The sequence below is a fragment of the Typopeltis vanoorti genome, chromosome 21 (assembly GCF_054136105.1).
Source record: "Typopeltis vanoorti isolate ZY-2024b chromosome 21, IOZ_Tvanoo_1.0, whole genome shotgun sequence".
In the NCBI taxonomy this organism is placed as follows: domain Eukaryota; kingdom Metazoa; phylum Arthropoda; class Arachnida; order Uropygi; family Thelyphonidae; genus Typopeltis; species Typopeltis vanoorti.
Window position 1 is genome coordinate 97,827,350 of NC_143569.1, and position 25,942 is coordinate 97,853,291.

General features: G+C 38.6%; 1 protein-coding gene across 1 annotated transcript in view; it reads left to right on the top strand.

Moving 5' to 3' along the window:
• The window catches only part of LOC150095133 (uncharacterized), a 489,238-nt gene that overhangs the window by 283,187 nt on the left and 180,109 nt on the right, over positions 1–25,942 (top strand). Inside the window, exon 12 of the mRNA XM_090410959.1 lies at positions 22,602–22,850. Within this exon, the coding sequence (XP_090267085.1) occupies positions 22,602–22,850 (249 nt within the window). The remainder of the gene's footprint in view (positions 1–22,601; positions 22,851–25,942) is intronic.

Sequence of the window (25,942 nt, forward strand, 5' to 3'; positions counted from 1 at the left end):
CATATTCTGAATGAATGTGCCAGGGAGTTGACATCTGCCTTGACATATTTTTTTAATACTAGTATTGTACTTGGTCAAATTCCTAAGGAGTGGAAGGAGGGCAAGATTGTGTCACTTCATAAAGGAGGTGATCGAACTCAAGCATCAAACTATAGGCATATCTTTAATAAATTTAGTTTAATCCTTTATCCAAGTGAGAGCAAACAAAGTTTGCGCCTGAAAATATCTTCAGGGCTGAATATGGTGTTGTACTATTTTACCTGGGTAGTGGCCAATCCATTAATGCATAACATTATACATATCCGCAAGGAGATGTGTTTTGCATTATGGGAGATACTGGGATAGGAATGTTGGTAGCTTGCTCCACCTTTGCTACGAGTTGCTTCGTGTTGTACCACTTACCCAGGTAAAATAGTACAACGACATATTCAGTCCTGAAGATATTTTCAGGTGCAAACTTTGTTTGCTCTCACTTGAATAAAGGATTAAACTAAATTTATTATAGTCTAACCAAGTGAAAAATAAACTTTCAATATAGGCATATCTGTTTGTCAGGTGTTGTGGTTAAGTTGTTGGAGAAGCTTGTGAGAAATAGGATCCAGAATTGGGTTGACAACAATGGTGTTATCTTTGATGGACAGTATGGATTTGCTAAAGGGAGGTCACGTTTTAGTAATCTACTTACTTATTACAATAAGGTGACAGAGGAGAGGGATACACAGTAATATACATGGATTTCGCAAAGGCTTTTGATTAATTACTGCATGATAAGTTGATAGTCAAACTACAGCGGATGGGGTTGGATATTAGATTAGTGCATTGGATTGGAGACTGGCTATCTGATAGGTATCAACAAGTTGTGTATGGGGGAAGGAATATACAGGAAAAGGAAAGTTACTAGTGGTGTGCCTCAGGGGTCTGTTTTAGGGCCTTTACTGTTTAACTTGTATATTAATGATATTGGCAAAGATTTACATGGAGGTATTCAGTTATTTGCAGATGATGCAAAGTTGGAACGAACTATGAAGAGTAGAGAAAATGTTATGGCCTTACAAGAACACTTGAATAAATTGAGTGATTGGGCACAGGAATGGGGATACGAGTTCAATCTTGCAAACTGTAAGGTTTTAAAATTTGGGAAACAAAGATGGGATTCAGAATTTATGCTTGGTGGGGATATATTGTGGATGTGGAGGAAATAAGAGATCTGGGGGTGATAGTGGATGAGGATCTGAAATTTAGGGGACACATTGAAGTGAAGAGTGTAGTAATCGGATTAAAAAAAGGGAAAAAAGTGGGATGTCACAACATAAATGTTAAAAAGTTAAACATTACCATTAGGCATAAATTACAATTCTTTACAAATATCATTAACAAATCCTTTGAACATGGTAAATTTATAGAACACCTAAAGACTGCTTCAGTTGTACCATTATTTAAAGGAGGAAATAGAAATGAAATCAAAAATTACAGACCAATATCTAAACTATCCACAATCTCAAAGGTTATTGAAATTCTGATAAAAAAAAACGCTTAAATAGCTATTTAAATACAATATCCTTTTACGCTACTAATCAATATGGTTCAGATTCAGAAGCAATACTGAAAAAGCGCTACTCAAGTTTCATAAAAAGGTCTATAGTGGAATAAATTATTATTATTGTTATTATAACGGGCGACTCCAGGGAGTCCTTAGACTCATTGAGGGAGGCCCTAAACATCATGTCCACACAAATATACGACATTCTCATATCTATCATACCTTGCCTTGAACTCACTCACCGTCATAGCACCCACAACAGACTCTGGCAGCTTATTCCACTCATTTACCACTCTAAAAGTAAAGAACCCAGCTCTAACACCCCTGCTAACCACACTCTTACCCAGCTTCCATAGGTGTTCCCTAGTTCTCCTACCACCAGTCCTGATCTCAAAAATATCCTCTGAATTAATCCTATAGAAACCCTTTAGCAATTTCGATGTCTCAATCATATCTCCCCTTTTCCGCCTATCAACTATTTTCTGCAACCCACAAATCTTCAACCTGTTCTCATATAGTTCATTCCATAGACCTGCTATCATCTTAGTCACTCGCCTCTGGATCCTCTCCACCTCCTCCCCATCAAGAAGGAACCAAGGTGACCAAATCTGGGCACAGTAATCGAAATGAGGTCTTATTAAGGCTTGGTACAGAGGTACAAGAACTTGCTTGTCTCTTCTTGTCAAGATATTTTTCAACAACCAAGTGAGTTGATGAGCTGATTTCGCTACTTTTGCAATGTGCCCCCTAAACTTCATCTCCCTATCCACCAACACTCCCAAGTCTCTGGCCTCATCAATCTCTTGGAGTACAATTCCACAAATGTGGTATATTGCTGCTAATCTTTTCATCCCAAAATGCATAACCTTACATTTTATCACATTAAATTGACATCCATTCTATTTTATCACATTAAATTGACATCCATTCTCCTTAGCCCAGAACTCCAATCTATCCAGGTTGTCCTGCAAGATTTTGACATCTTCTGCATTCACTATTGCTCTAACCAACTTTGCATCATCAGCGAACAAATGAACTGTTCCTCTTAGATCCTTCCCTATATCGTTAATGAACAAATTAAACAGCAGTGGTCCAAGAACAGAACCCTGCGGCACACCACTAGTCACAGGCCGTCTTTTGGACTCTACTCCTGAATAAACTACTCTTTGATATCTCTCCATCAACCACCCACCTATCCATCTCACCAACCCTATATCCATTCCCATATGTTGCAGTTTACGGATTAGAATTCCATGTGGTATCCTGTCAAACGCCTTTGCCAGGTCCAGCAGTATCACTGTAAACCCATTACCCTTATCCAGTTCAGCCGTACCAGTGTTATAAAACTTGAGCAAGATACTGAGGCATGATCTACCCTTCACAAAGCCATGTTGTCCCCCATACAGTATCCCATTTTCATCAATCCATTCCTGTATTTTTCCCTTGACTACTTTCTCCAAGACCTTGACAACGAATCCTGATATGCTGATCGGTTGGTAATTTGCAACCGTAGTCTTGGATCCTCCTTTATGCAGTGGAACTATTTTCCCCTCTTTCCACACCTTCGGGACTAAACCAGACCCGAGACTCAGATTAAACAACATGGTCAAGGGCACTGATAATTCTTTAGCCATTTCACGCAAGACCCGTGCCGGTATACCATCCAATCCCACAGATGTATTCACATTAAGGTTCTGTAATAGACTCTTCACCTTCGCTTCATTCATCACAATTCCATATAAACTAATGGTTCCTTCATTTTTTCAATGTCACCACCTGGATGATATACTTTTGCGAAGTGCTCGCTCATTAACTCCACTGTATCGACTGATTCAGTGACCTCCTTACCATTGTCATTCCTTAAAATCATTTTGCCATGTACAGTTTTTTTCTTGCTTGTAGCATATTGAAAGAACTATTTGGTATTCTCTTTAGCTTGCATAGCTAGTTTCCTTTCATAATCTGCTTTTACTTTTTTTACCTCACTTGTTGCCCTTCTGGCCTGCACTTTATACCGTTCGTGTGCCTGCAGGTCACCTCTTTCTATAAATTCCCTCCACAGCTGTTTCTTTTTTTTGCAGCTCAAGCTTAATGGTGTTATTCATCCATTTAACCCCTACTTGTTTTACTATTCGGACCCTAGGTATACAATCAGCCATAACCTCCTGTAAATGCTCCTTGACCACTTCCCATGCTCTGTCGACATCCAGCCCTTGCAGTTGTACATTCCATAGCACTGATCCAAGCAATCTCCTAAGCTTGTCATACTTGCCAGCACAGTAATTCCACATATACCCTGTCTTAATCGAAAATTCCACATCTTTATCCACCTCCCAGGTCAAGACCTTATGATCACTCTCACCAATAGGTGGCAACATGGTTATATTCATTACAGTCAAATTCTCAGATGCTATTACCAGGTCACAGCACTCTCACACCCCTAGTATTTTCAGATACATGCTGTCTCAGATAGTTATCCCTTAATAATTGAATAAAATCCATTTCCTTACCTCACATGTGTCCTCTCCTCCTCCTTCCAATCAATGTTACCATAGTTGAAATCCCCTATAATAATTACCCTCCTTCCACTCGTTTCATTAATTTGTTTATGCATATTATCTCCACCATCTATTCCATCATCTGGTCTATAGCAGCACCAACTGTGTATTTTGTTCTGCTAATGTCAATCTCACACGAGGAGAGATTGGAAACAGTAGAAGAGAGGGAATGAGAGAGAGGTATGGGAATGCTAGCAGACGAGAGGATGGAAACAGTAGGATAGACGGAATGCGAGAGAGATATGGAAGTGCTAGAAGAGGAGACAATGGAAACGGTAGGAGAGATGGAATGAGAGAGAGGTATGGGAATACTAGAAGACGAGAGGATGGAAACAGTAGTAGGAGAGACAGAATGAGAGAGGGATATGGAAGTGCTAGAAGTGGAGAAAATGGAAACAGTAGGAGAGAGGGAATGAGAGAGATGTATGGGACTGCTAGAAGAGGAGAGAATGGAAACAGTACAAAGGAGATGTATGGGAATGAAAGAAGAGGAGAGAATGGAAACCTATTGCGACTCAATGATCCGTGGTGTTCAAGATAGGATGCGTGAGGAGTGTTTGCCAGGAGGAACAATAGAAAAGGTGGCTATGGCAATTAAGAGAGGTGAAAGGGTGGATGAGATGATTGTGATGGTAGGAACGAATGACTTGAGTGGTAATGTAAGTCGCAGCGAGAGATATGAGATTTTTGCTTGAGACTGTACGGAAGAAGATGGAGAGAGGAAAAATAGTGTGCGTGTTGCCTAGGTATGATAATGATGAGCTGAGCAGAAGAGTGGTGATATTGAATGGCATAATAGCGAGAATGTGTGACAAGAGAGGACTGGTATATGTGGATGCTTGGAGTGCGTTTGAGGAAAGAGAGGAATTGTATGCGAGAGACCGTTTACATTTGAATGAGGAAGGACGTAGGCATCTGGAGAGATTGCTGTTCTGAACGAGTCAGTGTGTCCCAGGGAGGATGATAGCAGGGGTGGCCTCTTGTGGGAATGGATACTTGGGAGAAGGGAGACAATGTCAGGTAACACTGAGCCCAGTGGAGTCTAGAAGGGATAATGCTGGGTATAGAAACAATGGCATTTATATGCTTTATACTAATGCCAGGAGTATCCGGAATAAGGGAGAGGAATTGGTGGCGCAGATAGCATCAGCCTGGCCAAACATTATTGCGATCACTGAGACATGGTTGACAGAAGGGGATATAACAACAGGAATAGAAGTCGCTGGGTATAGCATTTTTCATCAGGATAGGAGGGGAAAGCATGGTGGTGGGGTACTGCTTATGATAAGTGATGACCTATGTCCTCTAAGAGTGGAGAATTTGGAAGGAAGTGAGACAAATGATTTTGAGAGCGTATGGTGTGAGGTAGAGGTAGGCAAGACAGGATATTTAGTGGGGTGTTGCTACAGACCCAGGAGCACAGAGGATGGGGACCAGGAGATGTTTAGTTTGGCAAGTGCAAGAAGAATGATTGTTATGGGAGATAACAATCATTCTTCTAAGAAGACAGCTAAGTTTGGCAAGTGCAAGAAGAATGATTGTTATGGGAGATTTTAACTTCAGTAGTATAAATTGGAGAGAGGAAGATGCATGTAGCAATAGGGGAATGGAATTTCTAGAATTCTTGAGGGACAAATGTCTTAGGCAACATGTAATAGAGGGAACAAGAGGTTCAAAAGTTTTGGATTTGGTTATAGCTTCAGAAGAGTTGATAATAACTGAGTTGACATCTCTCCCACCAGTTGGAGAGAGTGACCATATGGTGTTGACTTGGAAAATGAATAGACATGCAGAAGTATCAAAGAGACGGGAACTTATGTGGAATTATAAGGCAGGTGATTATAATAGTCTTAGACGTCAACTTCGGGAAGTTTCATGGAGGGAGGAATTGGAAGGCCGGTATATCACTAGTGCGTGGAAAATTGTGAAAGAATATTTGTTATCAGCAATGGTAAGTTGTATACCACGAGTGAAGAAGAGGACGCAATTTGGAGTAAAGTGGATGACAAACAATATTAAACAGGAATTGCATGCGAAAAGAGGCTATGGAAGAGATATAAGGAGACAAGTGAAGAGATGCATGAGGAATATAAGACACAGGCCAGAAGAGTGACTAGTGTGGTAAGGAAAGCGAAACTGGAATATGAGAGGAGATTGGCCCTAAGATCCAAAGAAAATCCTAGGGAATTTTTTAGCTATGTGGCCAGTAGGAGGAGAAATTACTGTGGAAGATTGATATTGTAGGATAAAAATGGGAATAGAGTGACTGATGCAGAGGACATAGTGGAATTGTTCAATGAACACTTTATTGGAATATTTCATCCTAGAGGAGTCAGTTTTAATGCTAGAGGGATAGGACTGGTTCGAGGTCTGGAGGTACAGGAGAAGATTGTGTTTCAGATACTGAGTACTCTGGATGTCAGTAAAACTGTGGGACTGGATGGTATTTCACCACGAGTTTTGAGAGAATGTGCTAGGGAATTGACAGTGCCTATAACGTGGCTTTTCAATGAAAGTCTGGCTTTGGCAAAGGTGCCCATGGGATGGAAGGAAGGTAAGATAGTGCCATTGCATAAGGGTGGTAACAGACTGGAAGTGTCTAATTATAGGCCAGTCTGTGTGTCATCAGTAGTTGTTAAAATCTTGGAGAAAGTAGTGAGGGACTGTATACAGCATTGGGCAGATGAGGGTAATGTTATCTGTGAGAATCAACATGGATTTGTGAAAGGACGTTCTTGTTTTAGCAATATGCTAGCCTTCTATAATAAAGTTACAAGAACATTAGATGAGGGAAAGGCATATACTGCAAATTTCGTAGACTTGGCGAAGGCATTTGACAGGGTGCCACATGATAAGCTGATATTTAAGTTGCAGCACATGGGTCTGGATGTCAGATTGGTCAACTGGATTCAGGATTGGCTGTCTGATAGGTATCAGAGAGTTGTGTATGGTGGAGCAGTTTCCAGGAGGCAGAGGGTTACAAGTGGGGTCCCACAGGGCTCAGTACTAGGACCTATATTGTTTAACCTTTATATCAATGACATAGCCAGTGGATTGCAGTGGGATATTGAGTTGTTTGCGGAAGATGCGAAGCTGGGAAGGATTATTAGTAATAGTGCAGATGTGGTAGCCCTGCAAGAGGATTTAAATAAGCTAGATAGATGGGCAAATGAATGGGGATTTCGGTTTAATGCAGCAAAATGTAAGGTCTTGAGGTTTGGGAAACATCAATGGGATGCTGCATACTCTATGGGAAGAGTTATACTGGAGGAAGTAGGGGAGACAAGAGATCTGGAGTTGATGATTGATAGAAACCTGAAGTTTAGGGGACATATTGCAAAGGTGGTTAAGGTAACACAGAGGATTGCTGCTATTATGAGAAGGACACTGACCTGCAGAGATAAGAGGGTTATCATTCCGTTGTATAAGTCTCTGATCAGACCACACTTGGACTATTGTTCTCAGATTTGGTCCCCAGGATTTGAAGGGGATAAATTAACTGTGGAAAGGATACAAAGACGGATGACAAAGATGGCTTCAGGACTGTACTAGGATAGTTATGAGGATCGGCTGAGAGAATGTGGACTGCAGAGTTTGGTGGATAGAAGAAGGAGAGGTGATATGATTGAGACTTTTAAACTGTTGAGAGGTGGTTATGTATATTGTATATGCTGTATACTGTCCCTCACTACTTTCTCCAAGATCTTAACAACTACCTAAGCCTAACAAAGAAATTTTTCATAAATCTTTCGAGTATATTGCGATGAGCAGCTATAATAAACTTCCGAATGAAATTAAATCTATAACCTCAGAATATGTATTCAGAAAAAGATTAAGAAACTACCTTATGGGATTAAAGAATGTTGACAATTATTTTAAACGTATAGTATAAGAGATCATTATAACTCATATATCATAACCAATTAAGGTATTGATTTACAAATTGGTTCACTCAATTAGGAATTAAAATATCAACATGTACATTATTATAACTGATAAGGGAGCCATCTTAGAAGCGGTCCCCGGACTTTCAGTGTCTATTTTAAGCTAATTACTTTTCGAGTAACCAGTGTGGCTACAGCCCTTGGTTACACATATTTGCATTAACTAACTTACATTACTCTAAACCAATTACTTATCATAACTTTGAAACCATTCGAAATATATTATATTGTACTTGCATATATGAGAAAACTTTTTATTAACCATAATAAAATAATACCCATATAAGTGTTAGTACCAACAGAATATGATAGTGATACTTGAAATTTATTTTGCAACATTGTACTGTGCATTGAATTGTATTGTGAAATATTGTCATAATTATACAAGTTGAATAGTATGATATGTATAATTTGTATATGTGATGTGAATAATAAAATGCCAAAATTGTGAAGACAACACAAAGACTTCTGGAAATGATGCAGAGGACACTGACTTGTAGAAGTAGGGAAATTCTTGTTCCATTGTATAAGGCTTTGATTAGGCCACACATATACTGTTGTGCCCAGATTTGGTAACCTGGCTTTCAGAAGGATGAAGAGATGTTGGAAGTTGTCCAGAGGCAAATGACTAAGGTAGTTTTTGACCTCTGGAATGTCGAGTATGAGGAAAGATTGTGAAGATGCAATTTACAGAATCTAGTGGATAGGAGGAAGAGGGGAGATATGATAGAGGCCTACAAATTAGTAAGGGGTGGTTATAGAATCAATGTTGGCGAACAGGTGAGAACCAGAGGTCATTCCCAGAAACTGTATAAAGAGGGTGTGAGCAGGGGAGTGAGAAGCAGGTTTTTTGCATGCAGAGTTCTGAATGATTGGAATGCCTTGCCTGAGAGTGTGGTGTCTGCAGAGAATTTGAGTGTGTTTAAAGCGTGGTATGATGAGCTGTGCATATGATAAAAGGACCTCCTAGATGAGTCTTTGACTCCATGGTTAATAATAATAATAAATCAACCCACTGTGGTCTGATCAGGGTCTTATACAACGGAATGATAACTCTTTTATCTCTGCAGGTCAGTGGCCTTCTCATTATTGCAGCAATCCTCTGTTGCCTTCAACATCTTTGCAATATGTCCCCTGAATTTCAGGTTTCTATCAATCATCAATCCCAGATCTCTTGTCTCCCCTACTTCCTCCAGTCTACCTCCTCCAATAGAGTATGCAACGTCCCATCGATGTCCTCAAGACCTTACATTTTGCTGCATTAAACCAACATCCCCAATCTTTGCCCATATGTCTAGCTTATTCAAATCCTCTTGCAGGGCCACCTGGGATAAATGAGGTAATAATCAGTTACCTTAAGAGTTACATGAAGGGTGGGAGGCCACGTGGAATGCCAAGGACTCGCTGGATAGATTATATCCAAAACCTTGGGTGGACACGTTTGGGAATCTTACCAAAACACCTGAGCTTGGTGGCAGGGATCGTGACCATTGGAAGTTCCTCTTGCAGCTGTTGCCCCCCACAACCCAATTAGGAAATGTGGGCCTTGAAGATGTATGTATGTAATTATGAAGAGTATGCAGAACAAGCCAGGAGAGTGACTCAGGAAGCAAAACAAAAGAAATTGGCATTTCAGGCCAAGAAAAACCCCAGAGTGTTTTTTTTTTTAGATATGTGGCAAGTAGAAGAAAAAACGATCATAGTAGGATTATGTTAATGGATGAAAATGGTAGAATGGTAACTGCTGCAGAAGACATTGTTGAGGTATTCAGTGATCAATTTATAAGGGTGTTTCATCCTCATCAGGATGGAATCATGAGGAACTCAAGTGTAGAGGACATAGGAGAGGATTACTTAATTGTCTGTGAGCAGGAGGTGTTTGAGGTAATAAATAACCTTGATGTTAATAAGGCAATAGGATTTACATATCACCATGCACCTTAAGAGAATGTTCCAGGGAATTGGCAGTAGCATTGGCATTCCAGCTTTATAAGAATCTTACAACAGCACTGGTTTCAAGGAAGTGAAAGGAAGGAAAATTGTTTCCCCTCCTTTCAAATTAAAGCTTGAAAGCTTACTTCAAATTAAAGCCAAGCTGTATATTTGGAGTTTTGGTGAAGATACTGGAGAGATTGGTGAGAAGTAGGATACGGAAATGGATTGATAACAGCAGTATTCTCTGTTTTTATTCAGATGGGTTTGTTAAGGGGAGATCATGTTTCATTAACTTATTTATGTACTATAAGAAGGTGACAAATACTTGGACAGAGGAGATGCATATACATTGGTGTACTTGGATTTTCCAAAGGCTTGCTTTTGATGGATTGCCACACAATAAACTGTTAAATAAATTGAAACATATGGGATTGGATAACAGACTTCGGACTTGGATCAGTTACTGGCTGTAAGATAGGTAGCAGAAAGTTCTATATTGGGGTAAATTATCCAAAGAGAGGATGTCACTAGTGGTGTACTGCAGGAGTCAGTTTTGGGACCATTGTTGTTTAATTTGTATTGCAATGGATTTAACTAGTGATATGCAACTGTTTGAAGATGATGCAAAATTGGGCAGAGCAATGCAGAGTGATGTGGAATTGAATAGATTGCATGAATGGACAAGTAAGTGGAATGATTAGTTCAATGTTGCAAAGTGTAAGGTTTTGAGATTTGGTAAGCAAAGATGGGATTCAAAGTATACACTTGGTGGGGAAACATTAAAGGAAATAAAGGAGATGAGAGATCTAGGAGTGATGGTGGACAAGGACCTGAAATTCAGTCGCCACATTGCACAAGTCTTGAAGATGTCACATCAGATAATGGCAATGATGCAGAGGATCCTGACATGCCTTTATACAATGGTTATGATGCCATTGTATAAAGCCTTGATGAGGCCTTATATGGATTATTGTGCAGAGATTTGATTGCTGGGTTTTCATGGTGATGAGAATATGTTGGAACAGGTCCTGAGAAGATTCACAAAGGTGGTCAGTGGTCTTTGGAATGTGGAGTACAAGGACAGATTGAGAGAATGTAAGTGTAAATCCTCCTGAATAGGAGGAAGAGGTGAGGATATGATTGAGACATATAAGATAGTCATGGGTTGTTATCAAGTTGATATGGAAGAGATTTTTCATAGAATGGGAGAAGGGGTAGAACAAGAGGCCATGACTAGAAACTGTATAAAGAGAGTGTGAGCAGAGTAATGATGAGAAGATTCTTTGCATGGAGAGTAGTTGGTGATTGTAATGCATTGCTTGATTATGTTGTGAATGTAGACGCATTCAATCAGTTTAAGGCATGGTTGGATGAGCATTGTGTGCAATAGCTTACCTCTCACAATGAGTCTCTGACTCCATAGATGTCAGATGTGAATAATAATAATAATAATAATAATATGTACTTCTGCATAAGGAGCTACTTACTGCTAAAGATTCCATTAAGATTCCATGTGTGTACTAGTTTAATACATTAACACAACTAAGCGTTCCATATGGGACATATCTTCTTATCCAACTTCAAATAGCCAAAGTTAAGCAAAGTTTGAAGTTAACTACTCTCATTATAAAATAAATAAATAAAAAAAATCAGGAAATAAATTTGATGTAGAAACTTCTCTTTGCCTTATTACTTTTTAATAATACTGATGAAAATGAGAATATGCAAACCTAGGTATATATGTAGATATGCAAACAACAGGCTTTAGTTTTGAATGTCACTCTTTGGCTTAGTTGTTTCTAAAAGTCTTAGGTGACATGATTTTCACCAATGAATCTGAGATTATTGCCATGCTTTTTGAAGGCTTCAGATGTAGCTTGAAAATGTACATGTTTGTTCTCCAGTGTGTGTGAATCTCAGCTTCTCTAACCCTTAGTATTGTGATTCAGATAAGCGTTAACAAATCCTAAAATATACTATTTTAAATGTTCTTTTATAAGTTTCCAAATCTTTAAAGAATGAGAGAATTAATACACGAAAAATAAAATAAATAAATAAAATATATATATCTGTATCTGTCTATCTATCTATATATATATATATATATTTTTTTTTTTTTTTTTTTTTTTTACTATTGGATATTATTGTATTGTTCAGTTATTTTGAAAAATATTTTAAACTAACTATATTTATCAACAAAGAAATATTTTATGTCCCTTGTGTAGAAAATCATTCACATAAAAATAATGAATAGCCACCATCATAATCTGTTTAGTGTTGCTTTCAGACCTCTATGGATCTGAAGATTCATCACAGGAGGTTGAATGCTCACAGATCACAATAACTATCACACCTTGCCTTGAATATATTCAGTGTTGGAGCACTCGCCACCCACTCTCACAATTATTCCACTCATTCATCACTTGACAAGCAAAAAAAAAAAAAAAAAAAAAAATCACCTTTTCATTTTCTTACTCATGTGACCTTTATACAGTTTCCAGGGATGACCTCTCATTCTCACATCACTCATTATCCTGTGCAATAACTCCCCTGTATCTATTTGATAGGCTATTCTCACTAACACATCTCAATCATATCACTCCTGCTCCTTTCCCTCATTCTTCATCTGTCCTCATGCTCAATATTCCAGAGTCCTCAGACAGTCTTCGTTATTTGTCTCTACTATCCTATGTTTCCTTATTACCAACATAGCCAGGAAAGCAGATCTGTGCACAGAAATTTAAATGAGACCTAATTAGTGCTTTATACAGTGGATCTATTGCCTTCTTATCCTTATATGTCAGTATTCTTTGCATCTTACCAAATTTTCTGGGTAACCCTTACAACTTACGTGAAATGTTCACCTGAACATCTCCATTCTTCAACCGAAAGCACCAACATATACAATTTCTCATAATTAAATTTAATGGAATAAATACAGTATAGATAAATAATTAAACAAAAGGTTTTAACCGTTCTGATATTTTGTTTCTGTCACAGAGACAACTTTAGGAATATACTGTTAAAATTGTAATAACACACACAACAATAACTGGAAGAAATTGAGTATTTTGAGCTTAAAGTCCCTATCAGGGGTGCCCCCTATGGGTGCTGTTAGTAACCTTAGCTCTTGGTCAGGAGGCCTAAAAATTAAAGTTTCCCAAATCTTGGGAAGTTTAACACAACCATATTTTCCATCTGATCCTGGGCAAAGTATTGAAGATATGGTCAACTATACCTGACTGACCATAACTGTGGTGACAAATGTGTTTCTTGTTTTTTTGTATTCATCAAAGCAGATGATTTCTTGTGTTCACAAAGGTCAAATTTGGATATGTTGGCATATCTCCCAGTTTGACCATATTATGATAATTTGCAAGAACAAGGAATCCTTAGGAGAGCAGTTAGTGAGGCCAGCTTCAAATGAGCTCTGAAAGTAGTGCAGAGATTATATTTATTTAATGAGATTAGATTATGCAGAAATTATTTCTTTAAATGACCCTCTCCATCCCACATTAGATGCCCCTGACTCCCTCCTTATTTAAATTAGCCAAACAGTTAGCTAAATAATCTTTAATCAAAAATTTAGTTTTAAACAATAATGATATCATGTTGAGCTTTGATGTCACCTTTTTGTTTACAAATGTCTGCCTTTCTGACACCCGTACGTTGAATTATTTAAATAATACATTTTATAATATGAATAATAAATTAAAAATAATTTTATACCTATACTTCGTGATATCACCTGTGCAACTTGGAAATACAAACAAAAGGAAACTTTTGTTTGTATTATTCAAGATTTACATAATAACTAATATTTAAGGAATTGACAGCGTATACTGGAAATATAGATTAAATAAACTTTAATATACACTTTCCGATATTTCGGCGAACGTTACGTTGCCATCTTCTTGGGAACTTACTAAAAAGACACGTGCACACAAGTACTAATACAACAAATGAGACTGAGGCTAGGACGCTAGCGTTTTCCTAAAGTCCTGATGGTGCCCCCTGGCGGGCTATATTGGTAGTTCTTGGCCTTTGGGCTGAAGTTCTTCTGATAAAAGTTTCCCAAATTTGGGGCAGTTTCATGCATCCAAATTTGTTGAGGTTTGGCATGTTCCTAAGGGCCAAGGCTGATTCCATGAATAGTCTTTCATACTTGAACTTGCTGCGGTGTATTACTGTGGCTTTCTTCCATCTTATTCTGTGGTGAGTATCCAGAGCGTGGTCTGCAAGCCCAGAGTGGCTGTACTGGTGAAATCGGATGTAATCCTTGTGTTCTGAGATTCTGATATTTGCTGTCCTGCCTGTTTGGCCAAAGTAGGACAGTTTACAGCTGCAAGGGACCTGGTATACACCAGGTAGGTCTAGGGGAAGTGGTTGGTCTTTGGTGGAGCGGATAAGGGATGCCAGTTTTCTATGTGGTCTGTAACAAGTGGTCAAGTCATGTTTTTTTATAGATTTTTTCTGAGGTGCCTCTGATGTAGGGAATAGTGATGGATTTAGAGTAATCTTTTTTGTGAGGGGGAGAGGGTGGTGGGTTGTGGATAACTGGGTTAAGTATTTTTTGGATTTTTTGGAGGGGGTAGCCGTTGGCTGAGAAAGTGTCACGGATGTGATTTAGTTCAGAGCTTAGGGCTTGATCATTAGAACAGATTATTTTTGCCCTGTTGAATAATGTTTTAATAACTCCATATTGTTGTGAGGGGGGGGGGGTGGGATTGTTGGTGAATGTATCTGCCTGTATGGGTGGGTTTTCTATAAACTGAGAAAACCAAGGTTCCATCAGGTTGGCGGGTGACTAGTGTGTCTAGGAAGGGGAGGTTATTGTTTTCCTCTTTTTCCAGGGTGAATTTGATTCTAGGGTGTTGGTTGTTCAAGTGTGTTAGGAAGGAGAGGAGTGAATCCGGGCCATGTGGCCAAATAGCGAAAACATCATCAACATAGCGAAGCCATATGGTAGGTTTTTGTGGGGCTGAGTTTAAGGCTTTCTCTTCAAACATCTCCATGAAAAAGTTGGCCAAGGGTGGGGAAAGTGGTGAACCCATGGCTGTCCCCTCTATCTGTTTGTAGAATTTTTCCTGCCAAACGAAATAGCCTGAGTTCATTGTAAACTGAAATAGGGCTGGGATATCGGGAGGAAATTTAGCTTGGATTAGCTCTAAGGTTTCTTTGAGAGGGACATTCGTGAATAGGGAGGAGACATCAAAACTGACCATTATGTCATTGTGTTGGAGTGTAAGGTTTTCTATACTGGCTTTGAAGTGGGCTGAGTTTTTTATGTGTGATGGTGTATTGCCAGTATAGTGTGAGAGCGCTTTGGCTAAATGCTTGGCTAGTTTGTAAGTGGGGGAATCAATGCCATCCACTATGGGACGTAATGGCACATTTTCTTTGTGTATTTTTGGGAGCCCATATATGCGGGAGGGTCTAGAGTTATAGGGTTTTAGTCTGTTGGTAATCTCCACAGGCCAAGAAGTGACCTTCTTAAGGAGCCTATGGAGTTTTCTAATTTGTGAGCTGGTGGGATTGTAATCAATGGGGAGGTAAGTGGAGCGATCTAATAATAAAGCCTTGAGCTTACCTGTGTAGTCTTTAAGATTGAGTACCACAGTGGCGTTCCCCTTATCCGCTTTGGTGATCACTATTTTTTTGTTTCTCTTCAATTCTTGTAGTGCCTTGTATTCACTAATGGATATGTTGGATTTTGGAGGTTTTGCTTTATTGAGAACACAGGCTACATCCAATCTAATGTCGTTGGCGATGTGGGTTGGAAGTTGGCGGATCCCGCGTTCAATTTGAATCATTAATTCCTCGGCCGGTAATTTCCTAGGAGCAATGGCGAAGTTGTGACCACGTGACAGAGCGTGGATTGCTTCTGGCTTTAAGGTAGCTGACGATAGGTTAACAACAGTGTTGGTTTGTAGTTTCGACGCCGAGTTCTTTGTTAATTTATCGAACTTGTTGATATGTCGGCTTCGTACTCGTTCAAATTCTTTTTTAGCTGCCGTACACGAGACGTCATGTAGGACCGACCAAAGCTCGTGATTCAGCGTATGTGAAAGCTCGTTTTCCAGCGTTGCTATCGCGCTGTTTATATCGGCTAGGGAACCGCGTGTAGCGGTAATTTGTTCCCGAAGTAATGCCTGGCTAGCGCGGTTGTAAATACGGAGAGCTTTCTGTGAGATGAAGCGGTGTTTGAATTTAACACAGTTCGGGATGACATGATTATCCCGGCAGCGTTTTAGGAATCCCCGACGGTTAAGTTGTCTGGATAATTTCAGCCTCAGTTTGCCGTAATGGCGGGACTTGCGTGCGAAGAGATCTCCGTGGATGATCATTATTCTTGTTGAGAGGCTTATACGCTGGTTAGACACAATAACTGTCCTACTTTGGCCAAACAGGCAGGACAGCAAATATCAGAATCTCAGAACACAAGGATTACATCCGATTTCACCAGTACAGCCACTCTGGGCTTGCAGACCACGCTCTGGATACTCGCCACAGAATAAGATGGAAGAAAGCCACAGTAATACACCGCAGCAAGTTCAAGTATGAAAGACTATTCATGGAATCAGCCTCGGCCCTTAGGAACATGCCAAACCTCAACAAATTTGGATGCATGAAACTGCCCCAAATTTGGGAAACTTTTATCAGAAGAACTTCAGCCCAAAGGCCAAGAACTACCAATATAGCCCGCCAGGGGGCACCATCAGGACTTTAGGAAAACGCTAGCATCCTAGCCTCAGTCTCATTTGTTGTATTAGTACTTGTGTGCACGTGTCTTTTTAGTAAGTTCCCAAGAAGATGGCAACGTAACGTTCGCCGAAATATCGGAAAGTGTATATTAAAGTTTATTTAATCTATATTTCCAGTATACGCTGTCAATTCCTTAAATATTAGTTATTATGTCTAACCAGCGTATAAGCCTCTCAACAAGAATAATCAAGATTTACAAACGGAAGTTTCAACAAGATTTGTTGATAAAAATAGCATCGAAATGTGATTGTTGAGAAACACTTCTTTAGACGAAGTATGAGAACCATCTGTATGGATCGTCTGAAGAATGTATATATTTGAACAGAGATGGAAGTTGAAGAGCCTGCCACGGAGAGGATGTAGCACATAATTTGCAAGAACAAGGAATCCTTAGGAGAGCAGTTAGTGAGGCTAGCTTCAAATGAACTCTGAAAGTAGTGCAGAGATTATATTTATTTAATGAGATTAAATTATGCAGAAATTATTTCTTTAAATGACCCTCTCCATCCCACATTAGATGCCCCTGACTCCCTCCTTATTTAAATTAGCCAAACAGAAATAATCTTTAATCAAAAATTTAGTTTTAAACAATAATGATATCATGTTGAGCTTTGATGTCACCTTTTTGTTTACAAATGTCTGCCTTTCTGACACTTTTAAATTTATTTCCAAATGTCTTCCCCCCACTCCCAATTGGTCTCTTTAATTTTGCATCTAGACAGATTTCTTCTCTTTGAAGGACACCTTATATAAACAGATAGAATTTACCTCTGTAGGTTCTTCAATCTCTTCCTCCTCTGGCCAACATCTGTATACAGCATTTTAAAAGAATGCTGTATACAGATGTTGGGCTCTTGATACTCCATTCCCAAACCTTCAATTTGGCTATGATATATTGATGATGTGTTCTCTATTTGGCCACATGGCTCAGATATATTAGACTCTTTCCTCCTCCACCTTAACAGCCAGAATCCAGTTCAGTATAGAAAAAGAAAATAACATTAGTCTGCCTTTTCTAGATACTCTAATTGCACATCTGCCTGCACCGTTTCTTTCTCATCTTATATAAAACCCGAATGATATAATCACGTAATCACAAGAAAGATATTTATTTAACCAAATATTTCGGTCTGGAAATAGCAGACCATCGTCGGTGGTATTACAAGAACCGTTTAAAAAATATACAAGCTAGAATACTAACAATAGATCGTTGAAATTAGAACATGCCGCGTGATGTTATATCACTAAGTATGAAACGAAATATTTTGAAGTAGAAACATGATTGAATTTGCTATTAAAAAAAAAAAAAAAAAAAAAAAAATTAATGAGTAATCTTGATTAGGCTTTCCCAGATTTTTGATATAGATATGCAGTCATTACGATTCAGGTTGGGATGATGGAGCAAGGCCTCCACGCTTTCCTTGAACAAACGTTCGAACCTATAACGGGATCTATGTAAGAGGCGCGTTTTGGACCAAAGGATGCTGTGGTCAGTTTCAATCCCGTGTTGAGCCAAACCAGACTTTTCAGGTTTATTGTGAAGAATGGATGATTGATGTTCTTGGATTCTTTTTTCAAGAGAACGTCCAGTCTGTCCAAAGTAAGAGAGATCACAGTTGCAAGGAATTTGATAAACTCCAGGAAGAGATAAAGTTGAGCGTTTGTCTTTAGGAGAAGGAAATTGAGAAGACAATTTGTTAATAGGAGAATACGTAGCTGTTAAATCATATTTCTTCAAAATTCTTGCGATAGGTTCTGAAATACCGGAGATATAAGGAATAGGTACTCGACGTATTGAATCTTTGTTGTTTTGTGGAGGATTATAAGATGTAAGAAGACGTTGAATACTTTTTTCAGAAAAGCCATTGAGTATTTCCAGACCGAAATATTTGGTTAAATAAATATCTTTCTTGTGATTACGTGATTATATCATTCAGTCTTATGTCGCAAGTATCCTTAAAACAACAAATTATATAAAACCCATCCTCGTGGATAGATATACATATAGAAACTTTCCCATCATCAAACAACTCATTTTTGGCAGAGCCTCCAACCTCTGTTTTATCCAGGCTTCCTTTACAGTTGAACTCTCCTTTATTTCCCAGACCTTCATGTCCAGTGGCTACAATGCCAAAAAGATCAACAAATTAGTTATTTCCTTCTCCTGATATCCTTCTCTACATACATTCTGCACCAATGCTATCACTATTCTCTATATCCACCTCATTAAAAATAGGCAAAATATTAAAGAAACATAATCATTGCACTGCTTTCAAATCTTATTTGAAACTGACCTCACTTCTTCATTCTTCTAAGGATACTCTTCCTTCCCTCTCTGTTCCAAATGTTCACAAGATTCGTTGTTCTTACAACTTATCATGTTATAGTCAAACTGAGAGATCTGCCTCGGTGAACACAAGAAATACATTCACAGTCACAACTATGGTTGGTCAGGTCTAGCTGGCTATGCCTTGGATACCTGGCACAGGATCAGATGAAAAAAAAAAAAAAAACTACCCTGTTTCATCACAGCAAATACAAACCTGAAAGACTCTTTAGAATCCACAGAAGATTTAAAAATCAGCCTCATCTAAATAAATATGATTGTGTTAAACTTCAAAACCAATAGTTAAGTAGCCCGTTAACACCACCCATAGTGGATGCTTCTCATCCACTATGGGTGACTTTAGGATTTAGGCTCAAAATAGTCTAACTTCTTCCTTTTATTGCTGTGTGTGTGTTATACATTTTTAATATTGTATTCCTCAAGATATCTCTGTGACAGAAATTCAGGTGCAAACTTTGTTTGCTTACACTTGGATAAAGGATTAAACCAAGTATATAATTTCTTGGTATCTTTAATTTATAATTATCAGAATGATTAAGCTTTTTGTTTAATTATTTTTCTATGCTATATTTATATCATTAAATTTAATCATGATTATAAACTAGCACCTAAACCTAAAAATACATTCGCCTCAAAACTACCTAACATTGCTCTTCCTAATTTAGCATCATCAGCAAACAACTCAATATCTCTTTTCACACTGTGAACTACATCAGTGATATATAAGTTAAACGATAGTGGTCCCAGAACAGAATCCTGTGTTATCTCACTCTTCATCTTTCTTTTTTTCAAGACATGACACCTGCATATGCAATCTCTGGCTCCTATTAGTCAGCCATCTATGTAACCAGCTACAAATGGCTATCCATTCCCACTGTGCTCAATTTCAACAGACGTTTATCATGTGCTACCTAATCAAATTCATTAGCAAAAGCCAGAAAAATCACAGTATAAACATCTCTTCTTCTGTCCAATCATACCACCTGTTATAAAATGTATCCGAGTTACTAAAGCATGACCTCTTCTTAACAAATCCATCCTGTTTTCTTGAAGGATTGTGATTTTCTTCAATCCAGGTTGGTACTCTGTCTCTGATCAGCCTTCCTAACACCTTTACCATTACAATTGTTACTCTTCTGGATTCTCCCTTATGCAGTGCTACTATTTTCCTTCTTTCCGCTCATTTGGGACTCTTCCTGTTGCCAGACTTCTGTCGAACAACCAAATCTACATTGTTACAGATTCTTAATATTCTAAACTCTTCCCATTCTTGAATTATCAGAACTATTCAGTCACTCTGCCCTCCTTTCTATTGCTATTCAACACTACTCTTAACCCACCATCAAACATGAAACACCTTAAACAAAATACTGCTCAAACTTATCACTATATCTTCAGCAGATTCAACTCACATTCCATCTCCTGCAACTAAAGTCAGTCTTCCATATTATTATTATTATTATTAACACTAGACCTACATGGAGTCAAAGCCCACAATACTTATCAAACTGTTCTTTAAACTCATTCAATGTATCTGCATTCGCCACAATGTCAGGCAATGCATTCCATTCACCAACCACTCTCCCCTTTCACCCTTTCCTCTACTAGCAACATAGCTGCAGAATTCTCTTGGGTTTTGTATTTCTGCTTCAGCCAAACTCTTCTCATATGTCACTTTCTCTTTTCTTACTACACTTGTCACCTTCCTCCTACACCTAATATTCGTCATTCTACTGCGTGGTATCCTCTTCTTTATCTCTCCTCCAAAAGTATAATTCACGATTCATCCATTTCACTGTTACTTTATTCATCCTCCACACCTTAGGAATATAATCTGACATTGCTTAAGTAATTATTATTATTATTATTCAGGCCTCCATGGAGTCAAAAGACTCATCGTGGGAGGTCCTTCCTAAGAACATAAAGTCTGTCAAGACTCATCGAGGGGAGATCCCCCCTAAGAAACACAAAGTCTATCATACCACTCCTTAAACTCATTGACCATTCTCGCCCTCACCATTCCATCAGGCAATGCATTCCACGGCTCAAACACCCTCCACGCAAAGAAACCTCCTCAGCCTCTTGCTCACAGTTTCCTTTCGTAACTTCCAGGGATGGCCTCTTGTCATCACTCCTTCCTGCTGTTCAACCAAGCAAAAAAACTCCCCAGTGTCAACTCTGTAATCACCTCTCAACAGTTTAAAAGTCTCAATCATATCACCTCTCCTTCTATCCACCAAACTCTGCAGTCCACATTCCCTCAGCCGATCCTCATAACTATCCTTGTACAGTCCTGAAACCATCTTTGTCATCCGTCTTTGTATCCTTTCCACAGTTAATTTATCCCCTTCAAATCCTGGGGACCAAATCTGAGAACAATAGTCCAAGTGTAGTCTGATCAGAGACTTATACAACGGAATGATAACCCTCTTATCTCTGCAGGTCAGTGTCCTTCTCATTATTGCAGCAATCCTCTGTGTTACCTTCACCACCTTTGCAATATGTCCCCTAAACTTCAGGTTTCTATCAATCATCAACCCCCAGATCTCTTGTCTCCCCTACTTTCTCCAGTATAACTCCTCCCATACAGTATGCAGCATCCCTTCGATGTTTCCCAAACCTCAAGATCTTACATTTTGCTGCATTAAATTGAAACCCCCATTCATTTGCCCATCTATCTAGCTTATTCAAATCCTCTTGCAGGGCTACCACATCTGCACTATTACTAATAATCCTTCCCAGCTTCCAGACCAAATCCCAGGCACTACTGATTTCTCTCCCTTTCAACCGGTCAAGTCACTACACATCACCAATCTGTTTCCTTAGTTTATCATAGTCCCCTGCTTTGTAATTATACACATATCTCTTGTTTCACAAAGCTCATGCCTGGCTAGCCACTCCCCACATCAAAAATCACACGTTCACTTCCTCAACTGGTGCCATTGTGGTGAAACCCTGTATTGTCACTGTATGAGAAGATATTATTAAATCTACTACTCGAGTGCCATGAACATGTAGATGAAGCAAAAGGTAGTTGTCTCTAAGTAGATGAAGGAATTCAGTTTCCTTACTCACACATATTTCTTGCTTCCAGTCAATACTCCCATGGTTAAAGTAGACCATTATTCTCACCCTTCTATTACTTACCAGTCAGTCACATATAACAGACTGAACAGACTGGTTTTGTACTCCAGTTGTATTAAAATTAGAGTATAAAGTTGTTAAAAAATATGTAAAAGAATGCATAACAGTACAAAAAAGTCCATAAAACTTGAATAATATATTAATAGTGATCCTTCAATTATCTGACTATTCTAGAAACTTATTTGTTGGTCAATTAACTAACAACATGCTAACTCATTCATGACTCTATAATTGTAAGTTTGATTATTTGAAGTTTGGATAATTTAGGGATTACAGTATTTAGAATTTGCAAAATGCCTTTAATATATATTTTTCATTTGCCTCATATATTAATATAAAGTAATATACATCTGGTATTTTTTAAACAGGGAGAGATTAAGAAGCAACCAGATGTTCTTGTGAATGTGTACCTTCCTAATTACAATGAAGAACATTTTCATGTGAGAATAAATAGCACAGCTATTGAAGAATTGAAAATGAGATATAATATTCATAGAAATCACTTAAGGGAAAAAATCTCTGCTGCTTTAAGAGATCCTAATCATCCATTAAACAAAATGATGTATCCTACTCTGAAAGTAACTATTTATGATTATCTGACATCTGTGAAAAAAGAGGTAGGTAGTCTGCAAAAGGTAAGGTAATAATCAAATTATAAATATAATAACATCAAATGCTCATGTAGAGAAAGTAGCCTTTACTACTGTAAACTAAAAAAAAAAGCTAATACATGTTTCCTGTTAGTGCAAACTTGTATTGGGCCCTCTAAACTTTAGTCCTCTGTTGACTAGCACTCCCAGGTTGTGAATCTTATTAACTTCATGGAGTTCAGTTCCACTAATACAGTACACAGCTCTACACTTTCACACTCCAAAGTGCAATACATTACTCTTATTAACATCATTATTATTATTATTACATGACCCCTCCAGGGAGTCCGAAGACTCATCGAGGGAGGGCACCTACTCTCCGTCTCCACCACTCAAATCCACCAACTACAACTATACCAATGCCATCTATTGCCCATCATCACCACTAGTATTTTCACAGACAATCACAAACATCCATGCCCACGGTGGGATTCGAACCTGCAGCCTTCTCGTTGGAGAGCGGATGCCCTAACCACGCGACCAACCAGGCCGGCTCATGGAAAACATTAAGATAGCAACTGCACTCATTTGTCTAAGTTAAAACAAATTTAAATCTTATAAGGACTGAAAGGAATTGATTTCTCTCTTTATAAATCTTCTTAATCTTGCATTATCAGCAAATAGCTGAATATTTTCTGTCCATCTACATGAAATATCATTAACAAATAAGTTAAAGTAAGAGCCCAAGAACAGAAACTGTAATTTTGTTCTCGAGTTCCTACTTTAACTTATTATTATCATAGCACTCCATTGGTTAAATCCTTTTCTGCAAAACCACCTCTACATCTCTCGTGCACAACTTCCTGAGTAATTTAGACAACAAATCTATCCCTCTGACCAATCTATTATCTATCCCAGTTAGTTAGAAAATGGTCAAAAAAATGTTGAAGTCTGTAAAAGGTTTTCTTTGTCATCTCCACTAGTATCAACATTAAGAAAGAATAACAATGTTTATATATTGGGCACAGCAAAACAACAAAATGCAAGCTTATAATTGTTGATGAAGCAATGCTGTAATGGTTCACTACACAATAAAGTGCTGGATTCTCAATAAACAGCCTGATCATGTGGTCATACAACAAGGCAACATGGTCATATTCGTTATAGACAAATTCTCATATGCAGTTACTAGATTGAGCACTCAGGAACCCTAATATATTCCATTACATGCTGTTTCAGGTAATTATCCTTTAGTAATTGCATGAAATCCATTTCATTCCTCCCATGTGTCGTCTCCTCCTTTCAATCTGTGTTTCAAAATGAAATCCCCATAATAACTACCTGTCCTGCACTCGTTGAGTCTATTTGCTGATGCATACTATCTCCATCATCGTTTCCATATCCTAGTCTATAGCAGCATCCAACTGTATATTTTGTTATTCTAACCTCAATCAAACACCAGATAGCTTCAAATGTGCTATATTCAGTAGTCTGCAGTTGAATTTTTACTCTCTTTGGTTACAGATCATTGGCTATCATCAATAGCACTCCTCTATCCATTATTTTGTCTCTATTCTCCCTGAACACACTATACCAGTGTTTCTCAACCTGTGGTCCGTGATGATGGAACAGATGCTCTGCAGGCAGACTTAAATTAAATAAATATATATATATATTTTTTAATTATCCAAACAAATTAAAATTATTATTATTATTATTATTATTATTCAGGCCTCCAAGGAGTCAAAAGACTCATCGAGGGAGGTCCTTTCTAAGACATAAAGTCTGTCAAGACTCATTGAGGTGAGGTCCCCCCCTGAGAAACACAAAATCTATCATACCACTCTTTAAACTCACTGACCGTTCTCGCTCCCACCACTCCATCAGGCAATGCATTCCACGGCTCAACCACCCTCCACACAAAGAAACCACTCCTTACCCTCTTGCTCACAGTTTCCTTTCGTAACTTCCAGGAATGGCCTCTTGTCATCACTCCTTCCCGCTGATCAACCAAGCGAAAGAACTCCCCAGTGTCAACCCTGTAACCACCTCTCAACAGTTTAAAAGTCTCAATCATATCACCTCTCCTTCTTCTATCCGCCAAACTCTGCAGTCCACATTCTCTCAGCCGATCCTCATAACTATCCTTGTACAGTCCTGAAACCATCTTTGTCATCTGTCTTTGTATCCTTTCCACAGTTAATTTATCCCCTTCAAATCCTGGGAACCAAATCTGAGAACAATAGTCCAAGTGTGGTCTGATCAGAGACTTATACAACGGAATGATAACCCTCTTATCTCTGCAGGTCAGTGTCCTTCTCATAATAGCAGCAATCCTCTGTGTTACCTTCACCACCTTTGCAATATGTCCCCTAAACTCAGGTTTCTATCAATCATCAACCCCAGATCTCTTGTCTCCCCTACTTCCTCCAGTATAACTCCTCCCATAGAATATGCAGCATCCCATTGATGTTTCCCAAACCTCAAGACCTTACATTTTGCTGCATTAAACCGAAATCCCCATTCATTTGCCCATCTATCTAGCTTATTTAAATCCTCTTGCAGGGCTACCACATCTGCACTATTACTAATAATCCTTCCCAGCTTCGCATCATCCGCAAACAACTGAATATCCCCCTGCAATCCACTGGCTATGTCATTGATATAAAGGTTAAACAATATAGGTCCTAGTACTGAGCCCTGTGGGACCCCACTTGTAACCCTCTGCCTCCTGGAAACTGCTCCACCATACACAACTCTCTGATACCTATCAGACAGCCAATCCTGAATCCAGTTGACCAATCTGACATCCAGACCCATGTGCTGCAACTTAAATATCAGCTTATCATGTGGCACCCTGTCAAATGCCTTCGCCAAGTCTAAGAAAATTGCAATATATGCCTTTCCCTCATCTAATGTTCTTGTAACTTTATTATAGAAGGTTAACATATTGCTAAAACAAGAGCGTCCTTTCACAAATCCATGTTGATTCTCACAGATAACATTACCCTCATCTGCCCAATGCTGTATACGGTCCCTCACTACTTTCTCCAAGATCTTAACAACTACTGATGACACACAGACTGGCCTATAATTAGACACTTCCAGTCTGTTACCAC